General features: G+C 38.6%; 1 protein-coding gene across 1 annotated transcript in view; it reads left to right on the top strand.

Moving 5' to 3' along the window:
- Positions 1–18,088, top strand: part of CCNY (cyclin Y) — a 119,318-nt gene that overhangs the window by 71,620 nt on the left and 29,610 nt on the right. Inside the window, exons 2-3 of the mRNA XM_032235620.1 lie at positions 3,537–3,611; positions 16,798–16,832. Coding sequence (XP_032091511.1) covers positions 3,537–3,611; positions 16,798–16,832 — 110 coding nt within the window. The remainder of the gene's footprint in view (positions 1–3,536; positions 3,612–16,797; positions 16,833–18,088) is intronic.

The following is an 18,088-nucleotide window of genomic DNA, read 5'->3' as shown; positions in this document are numbered from 1 at the left end:
GCCACTTGATGGGTTGATTCTATTTGGTTTATTTATCTATTTATACTGCTTACTATGATTTATCAGCTTGTCAAGCTGATTCTGATGGCAAACACTGTTAAAGTAATATAAACAATAAAAATATATATACACATACATAGCAAGAACAGAAAGGCAGAGAAGAGCAATTGAGGAGAGGTCCATCAGCAATACATTAACAATATGTCAAAGGTTCAACCAACCCCCTGACCCTAATAGCTAGTAGGTCCCTCAAATGCCCTCAGGAGCAATTTCCCATTAAAGTAACTTCTAGAAGGCATTAACAAATGCTGCTTTCAGGAGGCAAAGTATTCTTTCCCCAAATGATTCCTGTACATTGTAATCTCATGAAAATTGGGCATCACAGCTTCTCCTAGAGAGTCTGTCAGGTTGATTCTAATTGGAGAAGGCAGCCTTATAGATCCTTAGGACAAAACCATCACTTCATTTGCTCCTGTAAACCTGTTTGCAATCAGGATAATGTGTGCATTGGCAAAATTTCCATCTGCCAATTGCAAAAAGCCACACTGCTTAGATCCCCACATATACTAACCGATAAATGACATCCTGCAACATTGGGAAGAACTCGATGAGTACAAAGTTCACTATCAGCTAAAGAACTGGCAGCTGTGACTTCACATTATTGTGAACATATGATAATAAGATCATCATTATAATCATCATCACTACTATTTTAGCCATTGTCTGTCCACTGTAGGATGAATGCCTCTTCCACATGTTTCCAACCAGTATGATCCTGAGCAGAGGTGGGTGGTCAATTTTTCTACTATTGGTTCGGGCGCGCTCCTGCAATGATTCTGCACATGCGTCTGGGCGGGTGGGTGGAGCCTCCGACTGCTGCTGCTACTGGTTCACCCAATCTGGATCGAACCGCCAGCAACCCACCTCTGGTCCTGAGCTTCGTTTTACCAATTGGGCCTGCCATACTTGCTGATTGTTCCCCTCCCTTCCGGTTTTGTTAGCCGCCCTGAGTCCCTCGGGAATAGGGCCTCATACAAGTTGAATAAAACTTCAAGAAAACCTCAAACCTGATGTTTTTGATCCATCTTGTTTTAGATCTCTTTTGTGTATGCTTTTTATCAAGTGGGATCCATTTTGTGTCTGCATTGGTCCACTGGCCATTGGTTCTTCTTGCTTTGTGTCCAGCCCATTTCCATTGCAATCCCCCCCCTCCCCGCTCTTGATGATATTGTAAAGTTTTGTTTGTTCTCTAATCCACATGCAGGTCTTTCTTTCAAGAAAGAATGTATCTTTCCATGGTTCTTAGTGCCACTCGTATCTTTTGTAATAATAAGATAGGTGGATAAAAATACCTAATCCAGTCCAAGCATCCGGCTGCCTATGCAACCAACAACAACAACAACCACAATAATAATAATAATTTTCCTCTCTTCTCTTATCATATGTGACTCTGTTAGATTGTGTATGTGTAGCTGCTTCAGAGAGTGTGATTATGTATGTATGAATGTCTACAATAGTGTTCCTCAACCACATTAAGATGTGTGGACTTCAACTCCCAGAACTCTCCAGCCAGCAAAATTCTGGGAACAGAAGTCCACACATCTTAATGATAAAGTTGCTATAGGAAATCTTGTATGCTAGTGGGCAGATCGCTGCTCATATCCAAATAAGGGGGCTAAAAGCTGTGGATGTTCCTTGACATTTGGCAGCAAAGAGTGTTATCAGTGTCATTTTCTAGGGAAGGCAGAGCTGAGATTAAGAGGAGTAAGCAATACCATCACAATGCTTTCTGCCAGTTGGCAGCAAAACTTAGAATCAAAATTCAGTTTCTCAAGAAAACTTTTCAAATTGAAATGAAAATGAAAGGTGTAGAGGATTTTGTTCCTCTATTTTTCTTCCCCTTCTTGTTTTCTGCCTACTCTTCGCCTCCAACCATAGGATGGGCTAGCTCTGAGAATGGCTATCACAACCTCCTGGCTTCATCCTGTCCTAATTGGATGCTTAAGGAGAAAAGTATCCACAGTTTTTGCTTTCAAATTTCACCAAAACGGTTGGCCCCCTTGTGGCAGATCTTCTCCGTGCACAAGTTGCTTCCTGACTCAAACCGAAGACTTTCAAGAATTCTAGAATTTTGGAAGGGGCAGGAATAAGGAGCACAAAGGGTAGAAAATGAGAGAAAAATAAGGGATAAACAGTTTTTGTCCTGACCTCCTCCTGTTAGTAGCAGCAATGGAACTGTCTTGCATAAAGACCACAGATTTCCTAATTTGAGGGCCCATTTATTTGACTTTTTAAAGCCTTGTATGCCTTGAAAAAGCATTTCTAAGAGTTTGCTAGAGACTATTTTTACACACTACAAGGCAAGTAGAGGAAGATCCTTTTGCAAGTTTATTCCAGTATGTTTGTTTTTTCTTGAAAAAGTTTGGTGTAAAGTATATCCCCGCTCTCCCTTTTTCCTAACAAACATTAAGGTGATCCAACCAGCTATATAATTCATTTGTGGTTTGAATTCAAGGTTTCCTTATCCAGCATTCTTAATTGTGTTATGTTGGCTCCCTTTAAAGATCCTGCCTACCATTAATTCTATCTCATAAAATTAAATCTGTATAAACTGGCAGAGGGTGATGTCCTTATATCAATAGTTTCCACATTAGGATAAATCTGTGTAAGCAGAGGCACAGTAATTATTATTACAGGGAACAATTATATCTGAAATAATCTTGCTGTAAATCAGAGGCTCTTAGCTAGGAATCCATTGGGAGATCCAGGGATAGACTTCAAGAGATATATATACTTGGATAGGAAAAATACCTTTTATTTTTCCTATTCTCCAATTGAAATTTGGAACTTAATTAAAATTTCTTGTAATTGATATAAGTGATGAATAAAGAATCACATATACTACTATATTGCATAGCTGGTATTCTTTAATATTTTGATAATTGCATTTCTTCATGCTGAGTTAGATTTCTTTTATAATATAATCTATATCTGTGTATTTTATTTTATGCAGTTAGACACATGTTTTTTCCTTGAAGGGGTCTGTAGTTTTCAGCAGGCTCTGAAAGAAGTCAGTGGAACCAATTAGTTAACAATCTCTGTTTTAAAGGGAATAAATTGGAGAACTGAGGGTACAAAGAAGTGGTGGGTTCCGGATCCTATTGCAATGGTATGGTGCAACAGGGCCAGGCATCCACCACATGAACGCACACAGTGGGCGCATGCATACTTACCGTCTGCGACGCTCCAGCTGCTCGGCGGAGTGTTGTGCAGGCCCCGTATGCTCCGTGCATGTGCGTGGAAGCCCCAAAGAGCTCAAATACAGGTAAGAACAGCGGGTGGGCAGGTGGACCTTCCCATCTGTGCATACCAGGGCATACCAGTCATAACCCACCACTGTTACAAAGCAATAATTTGGGGTCTAGGAAGGCATTTGTTGCTTTACAATGGATTAGCACCAGTTGTACCATGAAACACTAAATTTACTCCATAAGTCATTCCTAATATTCCATTTCTTCTCACTTTTTTTTTTCAAGATCTAAACATGGAATTCAACCCCTCAGACCATCCACGAGCCAGCACAATATTCCTCAGTAAATCTCAAACTGATGGTAAGTAACCATCTATAAACTACAATTGGATGAAAGCCTAGTACTGAATAATTGAACCATAATGTTGGTCATAGTTTATACTCCTCTGAGCCATTTTAAGATTATGTAGAAATTAGGAGCCAAGGATACCCACTTTTCTTTAACCAAAAAATCATTTCATCTCTGTATTTTTAGAGGGGACAGTTATACAGCAAAACCACTTGAAATTCCAGTTCTATTCTATTCCTCTTCTGTTTTACAATGGCTGCCAGGCCTAAAAGCCATCTTGGGCATTGATCTTCAGGCCTGCCACATTTACTCTATGGGAAACTGGGAGGGAGGATTGTATGGAGCTGGGGAATTATATAGCCATAATAACATTCCTTTCTCCGAGAGTTAAGAACATTATGTCCTGCACCTGGAGGGATGTGACTGGGAGGATTGGGGCGATGCTTTGATTGGACCATGTGATGGACAGGTGGACTTTTCATTTGGGTGGGGAAAACCTGGAAGCTTTCAGATACGGATTTTCCCAGATGTGCCAATATGACATCTCTAATAAAATGGAACTTTGAGGAACTTCAAGCTTCAGAGTCTTCTTTCATTTGGGGTATTACTTGGAACCCTGACAATGGCACTGAAAACCCAAATTTTATCTTTTGTAAATCATGTTGATTGATAAGATGTAACTGAAATTACATTGTAGCTTTTTGATGGCTCATTTCTACTGAGTTTTTTTAATATAAACTATCTTGAGTCTTTTTAATCTTTTCATTTCAGTGCTTATATAAGTCTCATTAATGATGATGATGGTTTTTTTAAACCAAGATGCTATTGACTCATATTATGTTTCCAGCATTAACAAATTGTTCAAGGTCTAAAATAATATCAGTATAATTTCAGAAATTATAATATTCAAGCCTTAGTGGGGAAATACTTCAACATCATTGTTTTCCTTATAAAATGAGGTATTTTTTTTTAAATACATGAGCCATAAAATTCTGTGAAGGAAAGAAAGAGTGTTGTAAAGTCATTGACTTACTCCCCAGTGTAAGACTATTGATAGTATTATTGAAATCATTGTTTTATAAATAGGACTGCTATTTGCTGTTTGTGTTTTGTATACAGTGCTTCATTTTCCTTTAATTTCATTGTTGACATGTCAAGCTAATTATTTTAAGCATCTGCTGAAGTAGGGGCTAAATTTTCCAAAGCTTAAGGCACAATGCATTTTAGAAGCCTTTAAATCAACCTAACATCTTTCTCATTTTGACTGAGATATGAATATGTCTACTGTTTTGTATCCATTTATAGTGGGAGAGACTTGCATGAATTATCGTCGTTTAATTGAGTTGGAAAGTGAATATTCTTCACGCAACTGCCGTCATTCAAAAATTTTGACTGCTATATCAGAATGGAGAAAAGGGCTATTGATTAGTATACTTGATGTAATTAAATAGGCAAAGTCCCCAGTTTATCTATTATTGTTTTGTAACTGATTAACACACAGAGCCAGTTGGGTATAGTGGTTAAGGCATTACCCTTTGAATATTAATCCTGTCTTAGGTACAAAGCAAGCTGGATGATCTTTGGCCAATCATTCTTAGAAGACTAATATACTGTTTCTTAGTGCTTTAAAGCCCTGTGCCTTACAATAGCAAACCATTATGAAATCTTGCCAATAAAACTGCAGGCAGTTGCTATGAGTCAACAATGGCTTCAAAGCACAAAAACAAACAAAAGTAAAAACTGATTAACCCAGAATCACATTCTATTGTGAGTTAAGAGCCATTACATTTCTTAAAATATTATGTTGTTACATACTCAATTCAAATCTGTAATAAATTTCATAAGAACCAAAATCCAAAAATATGAGAGCCTGCTGTACTCAGTGGATTACAAATCATTGTGTATAAATTATCTATGCAATTAAGAGCTTAGCAGTATTTGGTCTGTATATCATTAGTCACTTATTTTAAAAAAAACATTTCGTATATATTTTTCAGTACCATACTGTGTACTGTTTAAACTATATATATATTTATCTAAAAAGAAATCTTGTTTAGTTAGTTATCTGTGGGGGTGGAATCAGGAGTGGTATTCACTTACTTTCCCTACCAGTTCGCAAATGTGACCGTGCGCCCACCTCCATGCATGCTCACAACCTTCCATGCATGTGCTTTTGGCAAACAAAGGACCTTAATGGGATGCCATAGAACTGGAATGAGCGGGTAGGGCGAACCGGTCCAAGACGGTAGAATACCACCTCTGGGTGGAATCTATGCAAAGTCGAAAGAAGAACATACCTGTGTTGTTAAGAATATCAGATACATGATGAATCTTCTCCTCATGTTCTCATTGCTTTTTGGCATGGAAGGAAAGTTGTTAGCGACAACAATATTGGCTTCTCTCCCACGTCAAGTAGCAAATACTTGGAGATATTTCTGGAGGACTTTTTCAAAACTCCTTGAAAAATGAAATCCTTGGGTGTGCTTCAATCTTATATCACACAGCTATTACTTAAAAACAAACAAAATCCATAAATGTTGAATGGAGGAATATATTCCATTTTATAAATAGTTTGTCCCTCAACCTATCTCATAAAAGTCACTAATGAGTGAATACTGAAACTGACGGTTCTTTGGTTTAAAAAAAAGACTAATCAAGGATTTTTTTAAAAAAAAAATACTAGATGCAACACAATTCTTCCATCAAGTCATTGTTAGCTCTTAGCAATCATATGGATACATTTTCTCCATGATAATTCTCCCTGATTTCTGTCCGCATCCCAGATATCCCAGAGAGCGGGTCTAGCACAAGCTTGACGTACAACAGGCAATACGCATATATAAGATGAGGTCAGCCTCCTTTCGCAAGTCCGAATCCTTCTTTATTTCCTTCCAGCCCGCTCAATGGGCAGGAAGGTTTCTTCTTTGACTATTGGGCGTTGGCTGCACACCTGCATTAAGCTGGCCTATGAACCTCAGGCCCAGCCAGTTCCTCCTCGCATCACTGCTCATTCCACGAGGAGTGCCGCAACCTCAACCGCATGGGCAACCCAGGCACCCATCGAAGACATATGCAGGGCAGCAATGGACGTCACCATCCCCATATGTTTGTAACTATAAATTGGACTCTTTTGCAGCAGCAGAGGCCTCCTTTGGAAGGAGGGTCCTGCAGCGGGTCTTAGTGGCTCTGGAACAACGGAATGTTTCTGTTTCCCACCCTGGGATTATATAGCTTGGGTATGTCCCATGCTTGGACACTCCAAGCAGTGCCTAGGAGAATGACCATTGGCTTACTTGAATGGTCATTCTCCAGGTGCTGCGGGAGTGTCCAACCCCATCCTGGGGTAATCTGGTGGAGCCGAATCACCTCTACTGAAAACATAGTTCACCTTCTTCGACATCCTTTTGGACTTCACCTCCTCGTTTTTCAAACTGACCTCCAAAGGGAGCAGTAGGCATGGCTACACTAAAGATTTAAACTCAGTCCTTGGGCAGCAAGCTGAAGTTAACCCATGCTTGGACACTCCCGCAGCACCTAGAGAATGACCATTCAGGTAAGCCAACTGTCATTCTCCATGATAATCCTTCCCTAGCATGGTCTTCCAATGCTGTATCCAACTTCATTGAAACAGAGTCTGTCCATCTTGAGTTAGTTGTCCTCTAATTCTCTTTCCTTCTACCCTTCCTAACATTGGGGCCTTCTCCAGAGATCTAGGTCTTCTCATAAGGATAATTTGAGCCTGGCCATTTGTGCTTTAATTGTTCTAAATTAATAATGGGTAATCCAGGTTTGGGAGGTGCATGTGCTTCCATCTTTTGTTTTCATTTAATTTCCAAGTACCATAAAATTCTTTCAAGATAATTCAATAGCACAATATTCTTCTTCTTCTTCTTTTTCTTCTTCTTCTTCTTCTTCTTCTTCTTCTTCTTCTTCTTCTTCTTCTTCTTCTTCTTCTTCTTCTTCTTCTTCTTCTTCTTCTTCTTCTTCTTCTTCTTCTTCTTTTTTTTTTTTTTACAAAGGTAGGCATGTTAAAGCTTTCCACGATTTAATACATCTATTTTTACATGTATTCCTTCCTATTTCCTTCAGAAGAGTGAGGATATAAACTTGGAGCCCGGTATTTCCTATTGCAAATATTTTATTCTAAGAACAGACAAGAATTACTCAGAAGTATTTTGGAACACATTTCTGCAGCAAGGATGTTTAATCCTTGTGTTGGTTGAGTGTCTCACCAAAATAAATTTAGGCTGAGGTCGAAGACTGCTGTCGTTTTTCTTGAGTGCTGCACTCTTTAAAAGGAAAATACAGACACACTTCCAGATTCATTGATCAGCAGAGTTGAACATGATCATTTATTAGTCTGTGCTTTTGCCTTCCCAGGAAATTAATAGTGTTCGCTTTAGAGTGCAACTTGATGTAATCAGGAGAAGAGGATTAACTTACTCTTAGATTGATGCAATATTTTTTTCTCCCACAAATAGCAGTTGCACTTAGACTTATATACCACTTCACAGTGCTTTTACAGCCCCCTCTTAAGTGGTTTATAGAGTCAGCCTATTGCTCCCAACAATTTGGGTCCTCATTTTATCCACCTTGGAAGGATGGAAGGCTGAATCAACCTTGGGCCTAGTGAGATTTGAACTGCCAAATTGCAGGCAACCGGTAATCAACAGAAGTAGGCTGCATGTACTGCACTTTAACCACTGCAACACATGGCTCATGGTTGCATGCAACAAATTGCAACCATGTTTTCTTTGAAAAATGTGCAAGAAATATTGATAATCATGTGTTGAGTTGCCCTTTTCTCTTGCAGACTATCATGTCTAACATAGGAATGAATTCTTTGGGTTCTAAGCTTTATTTTCTTACAACTCTAATCTCCGCACCAATGACAATGGCTGAAATTTGGTGGCTTGTGGCTACCTGCCATTCTTAGGTAGGAAGCACTCCCAAATTAAGGATGAATGAGACTTAGCTAAATAAAGAAAAGATGTTCAAAACCATCCCCCTTGAAAGAAACCATTTGAAAGAAAAGGAGGAGATCTGAGTCCTGCCTAGATCAGTGTTTTTCAACCACTGTGCCGCGGCACACTAGTGTGCCGTGACATAGTATAAGGTGTGCCGTGGGAAAAACACTTTATATATAGTCAATATAGGCACAGAGTTAAATATTTTTAACATTTTCTAATGGTGGTGTGCCTCGTGATTTTTTTCAAGAAAAAAGTGTGCCTTTGCACAAAAAAGGTTGAAAAACACTGGCCTAGATTACCTTGCCTAGCCACTGTGTCCTGGGCTCTCAGAAAAAGCTTATATTCATCTTCTAGCAACAGGCAGGCTTTCTCTTTCCTAAATGTCTGCATATGAAGTGAAGAGCAAGCTGCTCTCTTAAATCTGTACTCAAATAACAACTATTAAGGTGGACTTCATGGGAAATCCAAAGAATAGAAACATTATGTCTATGGCCCCGCCAGAGCCCAGGTCTGAGAAGGAGATGGAGCCAGGGCTGTTGCAGCGGGAGGGTGCAATCCCTCTGGGGCACCGACCGGGGATGAAGTCGAGGAAGTCCCGGGTCCCTTGGGCTTTGGAAGAGTAGGCAGAGTCAGCACAGGGTGACTCGACTACTGGGGAGGAGGGCGCCAGTGGTGGGTTGCACATTTCATTAACACCTTTTCACTGGGTGCATGGGCATCTTCCATGCATGTGCCATGCTTATGTGTGCGCCTTCCATGCATACACCCAGACTCAAAAACATATCTAAATAGGACTGCATAGAATTGGGGCATGTAGGTGAGACCACACGCGATTTCCACTATTAGTTTGGGCAAACTGGTCCTATCCAGCTGAATACCACCTCTGGAGGGCGCCCTTCTTCCCGAGAATCACCTGGAAAGTAACATTTAAGAAGACGCAATGGGGAGGAGTTTTTGTCGGGAACTAGTGTATTTTGCAGCAACACCCTCCATGGCTCCAAGAAGAAAGTTGCTCCAGAATCTTTGTTGATGTGGAATGAGGTTTGATCCTTTCCTTTGACATTCATCATGAACTTTGTCAAGTTTGAAAGCCTATCTTGCCCCTTGGAGCGGTGCTGCTCCTGTGGATTTTCATTGCTGGGAAGTGTGTGTGGGGGCATGGGTTTGATCCTTGCTCTTGGACTGTAAGGGTAACCTGGGGGCAGAAGTCTTGGAGAACAGACTGGGAATTGTCAGATTGTGGGGATGGTAGGGGATGGTGATTGGATAAAAGTTGTCAAGCTTCTGCCAAGCATGTGTTATTTGTGCGCCAACCCTGGATCATAACACATTGTTTGCAGATACTTTTCCAAAAGGATGCAAATCTCTAAGAGCTCCTGATTATCTTTAACTCCTTCATACGGAGATAGAGAATGGTGAGGAATAGCCGTGATACTCAGTGTGACACTGTTGAGTCTGCTGTATCAACTTTCTCATCTCAAAGTTTCAAATGTTGGGACAGAAAAGTTGAAAACATATACAGGTTTCCTGTATATCCTCGACTTACAACCGCAATTGAGTCCAAAATTTCTGAGTTATGCCCCATTTTACAACCTTTCTTGCCACAGTTTTTAAGTGAATCATTGCAGTTGTTAAGTTAGTAACACGTTTGTTAAGTAAATCTGGCTTCCCCATTGACGTTGCTTGTTGAAAGCTTGCAAAAGATGATCACATAACCCCAGGACACTGCAACCATCATAAATAAGAATCAGTTCACATGACCACAGAGTTGCTGCAATGGTCGATAGTGTGAAAAATGGTCATAAATCACTTTTTCCAGTGCTATTGTAACTTTGAACAGTCATTAAATGAACTGTAGTAAGTCAAGGATTACCTGTATAAAATACATATTGTACTTCCCTGTTTCCCCAAAATTAAGACCTCCCTGGAAAATAAGTCCAATCAGGCTTTTGAGCACATACATTAAAATAAGCTCTTCCCTGAAAATAAGCCCTCCCCTAAAATATTTAAACTTATGCACAGCTGGTCCCAACCATTTCCTTGGGGGGGGAAGGGGGGAATACATTCCATTTGGCCCACATGCACCTACCATCCACGCAGAACGGCCTCGCAGAGACCGCTCCTGCAAACCTAGCTAGTGTGTCCCTTCTCTTAGTGGCGGCTGCAAAAAGAGAGGCAGGCCCAGTGATGCTAGAGCTGGTAAGTTTGTGCCAGAAACAGGGACAGAATCTCTATCCCTCTCTGGATTAGCTGATCCACAGGCCGCAGGCTGACGCTAAAGAACCTCCTGCACTTCAAAAATAATAAGCCCTCTCCGAAAATAAGGTCAACCCTGTCTTATTGTCGTGGAAACACGGTATCAATACTATATTAATTTTATATGCTGCTCAGCATCCTTGTGATTTGGGCTGAAGAAGTCCAATAAATAAGTCAAGAAATAAAATTGGCAGTGGTGATTTCAGCTCCAGTGGCCAAATGTCAGGCTGGAGTCCAAAGGCCCACCACTTCCCTCAACATCTCCAGTGCTGATGCAAGAATTGTCACTATTGCATTGTGAATTTCTCTGGTATGGTTTATATATTTAGTTGCACCACTTGGGGTCAGAAAATGTCCATTTGAAGAGAAGGTCTACAGCATCACCACTTTGCTTAGCCTTATGAAGCTCTCTGTCTATAAAATTATTCTCACTCTAGGTGGAGACAAAATAAAGCTCATATCAGTCCAAGCAAATAAATTAGCACAGCTTAGAAGTTACGGTAACAGAGTAGTCCAATGCCTCTTTAAAGATTATTGTGTTGACTGTTCTTGCCCTGTCCTCAATATTCTAGTGTCATAATATTGTTATATTCTCTGCATGACTTCTGGTTAGCCAGGATTAGTTTGTATACTATGAAAATATTAAATTGTTCATGAAATGCCAGAAGGTTATAACTAACAACAGTAGTGAGGCATAATAAAAATGCATAGCTTAATTTGATGGAAGACAAAGTAGTAATAGTAGCAGTAAATTTGAAAGAAATATTTAGAAACTTATGTTTTGATCAGTCCCATAGTCCCGTAGTTTACTCCTGTGTGTCATCAAAGGAAATAATTTCTCAGTTTTTATTGAAATGAATTATACTGTGGAGTACAATCTTGATCCTTGATTCTTTCAGGCTGCTAAATTCCTTCAAACTACTTTATATTGTAAAACTCACTTCTTAATGTGCTCCAACATAGCCATGTTGAACTGGATTGTTAAGTAGTACATGATCTACCTATGGAGATTCTCAGTCATCCAAGTCATGGTTGTCCCAAAGGTGCTTTTTTCAAGAGGTAACTGGACTTTCTGGTTGTTCTTTGAAGACATTTTGCTTCTCGTCCAAGAAGCTTCTTCAACTCTGACTAAATGGTGGGGAATGAAAGAATTTATACTCCTTGCAGACAGATGGACTGCAAAAAAGCAATGTTCAGCTGTCTGGAAGAATGCAAATGTCCAGCTGTCTGTAAGGAGTATAAATTCTTCTATTCCCCCACCATCTAGTCAGAGCTGAAGAAGCTTCTTGGATGAGAAGCGAAATGTCTTCAAAGAAAAACCAGGAAGTTCAGTTGCCTCTTGCAAAAAGCACCTTTGGGACAGTAAATGATCTATTGAATCACTTGCATACTACTGCGGAAAAAAATCAGAGCCCTTTTCCTCATTTTTTCCTTTGAAACTTAAAAATTCCGCCAATACAGGTAGTCCTAATCCTTACTTAGGACCACTTAAAAATTCTGCCAATATAGGTAGTCCTAATCCTTACTTATGACCACAATTAAACCCAAAATGTATGTTGTCAATTGAATCACTTGTTAAGTGAATGTTGTCCCAGTGTATGACCTTTTTTGCAGTTGTTAAGTGAATCACTGCAGTTGATAAGTTAGTGACACGGTTGTTAAGTGAATCTGGATTCCCTATTGACTTTGCTTGTCAGAACATCACAAAAGGGGATTCCAGGACAGTGCAACTATCATAAATAGGAGTCAGTTGAAAATGTCTGAATGTTGATCTCCTGACCATGCTGCAATTTTCATAAGTGTGAAAAAAGATCTTAAGTCACTTTTTTCAGTGCCACTATAACTTTGAATAGTCACTAAACTATTCAACTAAACTGTTGTAAATTGAGAACTACCTGTTCTCAAGAGGGAATGTCATCTACTTTTAAGACAACACAAAAGAAGTTAATTCTTGTTAGCTTTTTGGACATCTGCAAGGAAATATTTTTGATGCACCCAATATTTTATTGAGCAACAGAGTTGGGAATGTTTTAACCAAACAGAATGGTACATTCTGGTTTCTAATGAACAGTTCTGTTTTTTGTTTTTTTTAATTAGAGCTGCTAGAATTCTAGTAATGATGCAAATTTATTGATTTATGCATGTGTGTATCTTTGAGTCAGGTTTTATTTCTAGTGATTTCGAGACAAACTCTGCAGTTTTCTCGGCAGAGTTTTTTAGAAGTGCTTTGCCATTGCCCAACTCACTTCTTCTAGGATTGAGAAAGAATCACTTGCCCAAACTCACTTCGCTGGATTGTATGCCTAAGGCAAGACTTACAGTCAGTGGTGGGTTCCTACCAGCCTGGGTAATTTGGTGGCCTGGGTCGCTGGAACTGGTGACCCAGGCCTGCCACGCCCCTGAACCGGTTGTCGGTTGTGTGCCATAGGCACCGCCATCTTGTTTTTCGCTTCTGCTTACAACATCATGGTTTTTAACCATCAGAACAAGCTGACATCATTTATTAATTGCTGATTTATTAAAATTATATGTTAATTTATTGTCCCACATTCTTTTAGGTCACATTTTGTTTAAAGGTTGTGGGTGCAATGGTTTCAACAAAAAGCATGTTTTAGTCTAGTGTTCTTGTATTCTAGGATTTATTGAGGGCATGTAAGCATTTTTTTTTTAATATTAGGAAATTTTCATTACATGTGTTTGCACAGGGAAGTAGCATGCTTTGCATATAATAAGTGGTAAATCAATATTTTTATATTTGAAGAATTAAGGGACAATTGCAGAGAAAGACTTTTGGTTCAAAACCTTGAAAAAGTATTGGAAAATGATTATCTAAATGACAGAAATGTGAATAGGTTCAGTGACACTAAAAGAGATAGAAAGGAAAAATTTTAAAAAATGGTAGTATCTGAATGAAATAAGTATTCCTTGTTTAGTGACTGCCTTGTTCAGCAAACATTTGAAGTTACAACAGTGCTGAAGAAATAGTTTTATGACCAATGTACACATTATGAACTTTGCCACACTCTTAGTCGCAGTCCATTACAATTGGCACCCATTATCCTGTACTGTTGTTGTCACGTTGGAAGTACTGAGACCTTCCAGGTTGAAAAGATTAATCGGCCACATCACCACTGATCAGTGGAAGCCCAGTTGGGGGCTCCATTCATGTCTCCATTGGAACCTCAATCATATGTTTGCCATTACAATAGGCATCCATTGTTGTTGTTTTTTTACTTAGTCCCCTCCCCTGCAGAGTGGAGAGATTGGAGAGGAAGGCATTACAAGACAGTAAGCAGGCATGCGATATGAAATGCACATTTAAAGGAATATGCCTTAAACAGAGAAATTTCTTACACAAGTGGGGGGGTGGGGGGGGAATCCCTATAGGCAATCTCTTCTGTGCTAATCCATTCCTCCCTCCCTGCAGAGTGAACAGATTGGAGAGAAAGGGATTATAAAAGAGTAATCAGGCACACCATGGAAAATACACTGGGCTATTTGCATATGGCTCTTGCTGGGGCCCCTGTATTCCTGATATGTTTTCCTATTGTGTGCCTGTAATCCCTTCCCCTTCAATGAATTAATTTCCTTTTTGCTAATTATTCCAGTATCAAAGGGAGCATTCAAACAGCAGGACAGTGATTAGTAAGGAAAGAAGCTGAAGGTGTGAAACTGATTAGTCTAGCATATGTTCCAGTATCAGGATGAATATTCCAAAAAGTGCGGGACTGGGGAAAAGGAAAGCATGGTTGCAGTCACATGGTTTCCCATTTAGTGACTGCTTTGCTTAATGACATAGCTAATGGTCCCAACTGTGAGCACTACTGTTCTTATCTGGAACTTTGAGTAGTGATCTGTGAATTCACATACACACAATCCATTTGGAGCATTCAGAAATTCAGAATTATTGGTTTGGAGGCTCACCAACGTGCATGCATAATATTTTACATAACAAGGCCTGGTTTAGTAGCTTTATGCTCTATAGATAACAACTTAATTTAGATTTGGAAATTTACTAGCAAATAATAAAGATGTTTCCACACAAGGTAATGAGGAACCCCCAGGAGAGTGCACTATACCATCTTCACCCTAAACCAGATTTCAGGATTAGATTTCAAAAAAACAAACAAACTCTGCACAATGTTAAGTAAGGCAGCTGAATCGTCCTTGGGATTACTATTTTATAACACATTAAAACCAGGTTTCTCTTTTTGATTTATCTCATACTGAAACATTGTCACAGATGTTATATGGCTATCCAGTGTCAATATCAAAGATAGGAGGTTCTTTAACTGCAAAATTTGAATAAGGTCAACTCCACAAAGAATGGAAATATGTTCTTATCTTGGAAGTCTAGCCCCCAGAAGTATCCTTGTTTGAATTCACCTTTGGATGCTTCTTCAATATGCAGTTCATTGTAACCTGGTCACATGTAATGGTAATACCCAAACTTTCAGGAAAGATCAGTTGGTTTGTTAGTTTTCTAAAGGCAGTGTAGACTGTGTGAGCAATCAGAAGTGAGATTTGTCTGAAGATTTTGGTTCAAAGGAAACTCATGCATATGCAAAAACTCAGAAAATGGGTAATATGTGACACCTCTTCCATTAGCCATTGAATGCCCTGGCAGCATTCCAAAACTACCAATCAGGTGAAAGACAAAGAGCATGAAAGAATGAAATATTACTGTAGCTGGGTGCCTAAAGTAACATGGATGGAATTTATGCTTTGATTTTGATATCAAAAGCCTGCATCTAAAAAGTTTGTTTGTTTAGTCTGTCAAGTATGTATGAGATAACAGGTATAATTATAAACATGGACATAAACACAAGAAATGGGTACGAATAAATGGGGACAATAGGATAGGGATTGTAGGCTCACTGGTGCGCTTATGCACGCCCCCTTACAGACCTCTTAAGAAAGGGGTGAGGTTCACACTAGATAGTTTAAGGTTAACGTTATGGGGGTATGAGGATGTTAAAGTTATGGGGGTTTGACTATAGATTTGGGTAGTGCATTCCAGGCATTGACCACTCTGTTCCTGAAGTCATATTTTCTGCAATCGAGTTTGCAGCGGTTTACCTTGAGTTTGTATCTATTGTTTGCCCGCATATTATTGAGGTTGACGCTGAAGAAGGTGTTGACAGGTAAGGCATTGTAGCAGACAATTCTGTGTACTACGCTTAGATCAGACCTCAGACAGTGCAGTTCCAGATTGTCTAAGCCCAAAATTTCAAGCCTGGTGGCATAAGGTATTCTGTTGCAAGCAGAGGAGTGGAGAACTCTTCTCATGACTTGCTCGATTGTATTAATGTCTGATATACAGTGTGGATTCCAGGCAAATGTGCTATATTCAATATTATGTTGTGTTGTGTTGTGTTGTGTTGTGTTGTGTTGTGTTGTGTTGTGCTGTATTGTATTGTATTATATTATATTATATTATATTATATTATATTATATTATATTATATTATATTAATATTACATATAGCTATATTATATTTGATGCTTAAATTTTGTACCTGAAATAAGACAGTGTTGTTTAAAATCAAGATCAAGTTCTATAGACAGTAAATGTTTAAATTAGGCTGATAGGAAACATATAAAACCAAAATGAAATTCTATATGTACTATAAATATTTTAAGCATTTAAAATATTTTTTAAAAAGTTTCATACCTTTGCGCTATTTGAGTGCATCAAAAAAATTTTTTCCATGAATGTTTCAATGAAATTAAATAACTGAATCATAAAATTAGAATCATTTCCTTTATAAAGTAGCATGTTAATATAAGTTTTTTTTTATTTACACATCCCGATTGTGTATTTATTCTGTAAGAGTGAATAGGAACATAAAGTTAGAAAATGCTTCTCTGGTTATCCACTTTTACAAAGGTCATAACTTTTTTAACAACAGATGGTACAAAAATTAATTGATATCAGATTATATAACTTTCATACATTTTGTGTTTTTACAGTGAGAGAAAAACGGAAGAGTCTCTACATAAACCATGTAAGTGAAAAAAATGTTTTAGCTAAGTAGCATATTTTAAATATACAGTAAAACATGTTGATCTCCAAACCTCCATTATGTAGAATAAAATGAACTAAATTATGCGTAAATCTTCATAGGCAAACAGTGGACAAAGTTTGTTCCTTCCAAAGTGATTTGAAATTTAATGTTATTTCTGTCATTCTAAAGTTTTTTACACCACCGTTATATAAATCATTTATATAATTACTCAAATGACATATGAAGCAATTACGTAGATTAGGTCAGTTATATAATATGGACTTTAACCCCTTAGTTATTTGTATGGTCTTCAATGTCTGAAAAGAGACATTAATGCATTCCAAATGTAGTCAAAATTTAGGGGCTAATTGATATAAGTTTGCTATAATGCTCTCTAAATTTCAAACCGTGTTTTAAATACTTAAATTACATGTTTCTGTTTTTCTCCCCTGTATTTAAGTCAATTTTGTTGGATGGCATACACTATAATACTTTACAAGTATTCTGTTACTGGTGGGGATTTTTGTATTCGTTTTTGCCTGTTGGTTATCAGACCATGAAGGAACAAATGTAGGTCCCTATCCAGTATGAGAATATTCAGGATCTATGGTGCCGATAGCGGGACCATTTCCACATTCCAAATGTTAATTAAAATCCCAACATGGTAACAGGATCGTGTCAATCCCAAAGATCTTTCCACTTGAGACATTGAGTTTTTCTCTTTCTACAGTTAGTAGTTTTTCTTGGGTTGGCCTTCATTTCCATTGCAGCTAAACATTCCGGATCCTCTCCTAATATGGTAACGTTGCATGTTGACCTTGCAAAATAATCAGCTTATGCGATGCTAACATCAACCCCAAAACAATCTCAGAAAAACTGGATAGAGAGATTTGTTTTGCTGACACTATTGAACTTCAATAGTACACAACAGCTGGCCAAAGCTGGTCCCCCAACTTGATCAAGGTAATGAAATCTTGAGATTTGGATCTTCTTGGGTTGACTTCAGTAAGGCCTTCATTGCCATGCCAGCTAACCATTTATAATCCTCTCCTAATATGGAAATGTTGCATACTGACTTCCAAAAGAACAGCTTGCATGATGCATCATCCCCAAAACAATCCCAGGAAAACCGGATAGGGAGATTTTGTTTTGCTGACACTATTGAACTTCAATAGTAGACAACAGCTGGTCAAAGCTGGTTATGCTGCAAGGTCAAGGTAACAATATCCTGAAGTTTGAACCTCCTTAAGATAGGC

This window comes from Thamnophis elegans, chromosome Z (assembly GCF_009769535.1).
Source record: "Thamnophis elegans isolate rThaEle1 chromosome Z, rThaEle1.pri, whole genome shotgun sequence".
Lineage (NCBI taxonomy): Eukaryota > Metazoa > Chordata > Lepidosauria > Squamata > Colubridae > Thamnophis > Thamnophis elegans.
The sequence above is the reverse complement of the archived record's forward strand: the minus strand, read 5'-3'. Positions and strand labels throughout refer to the sequence as shown.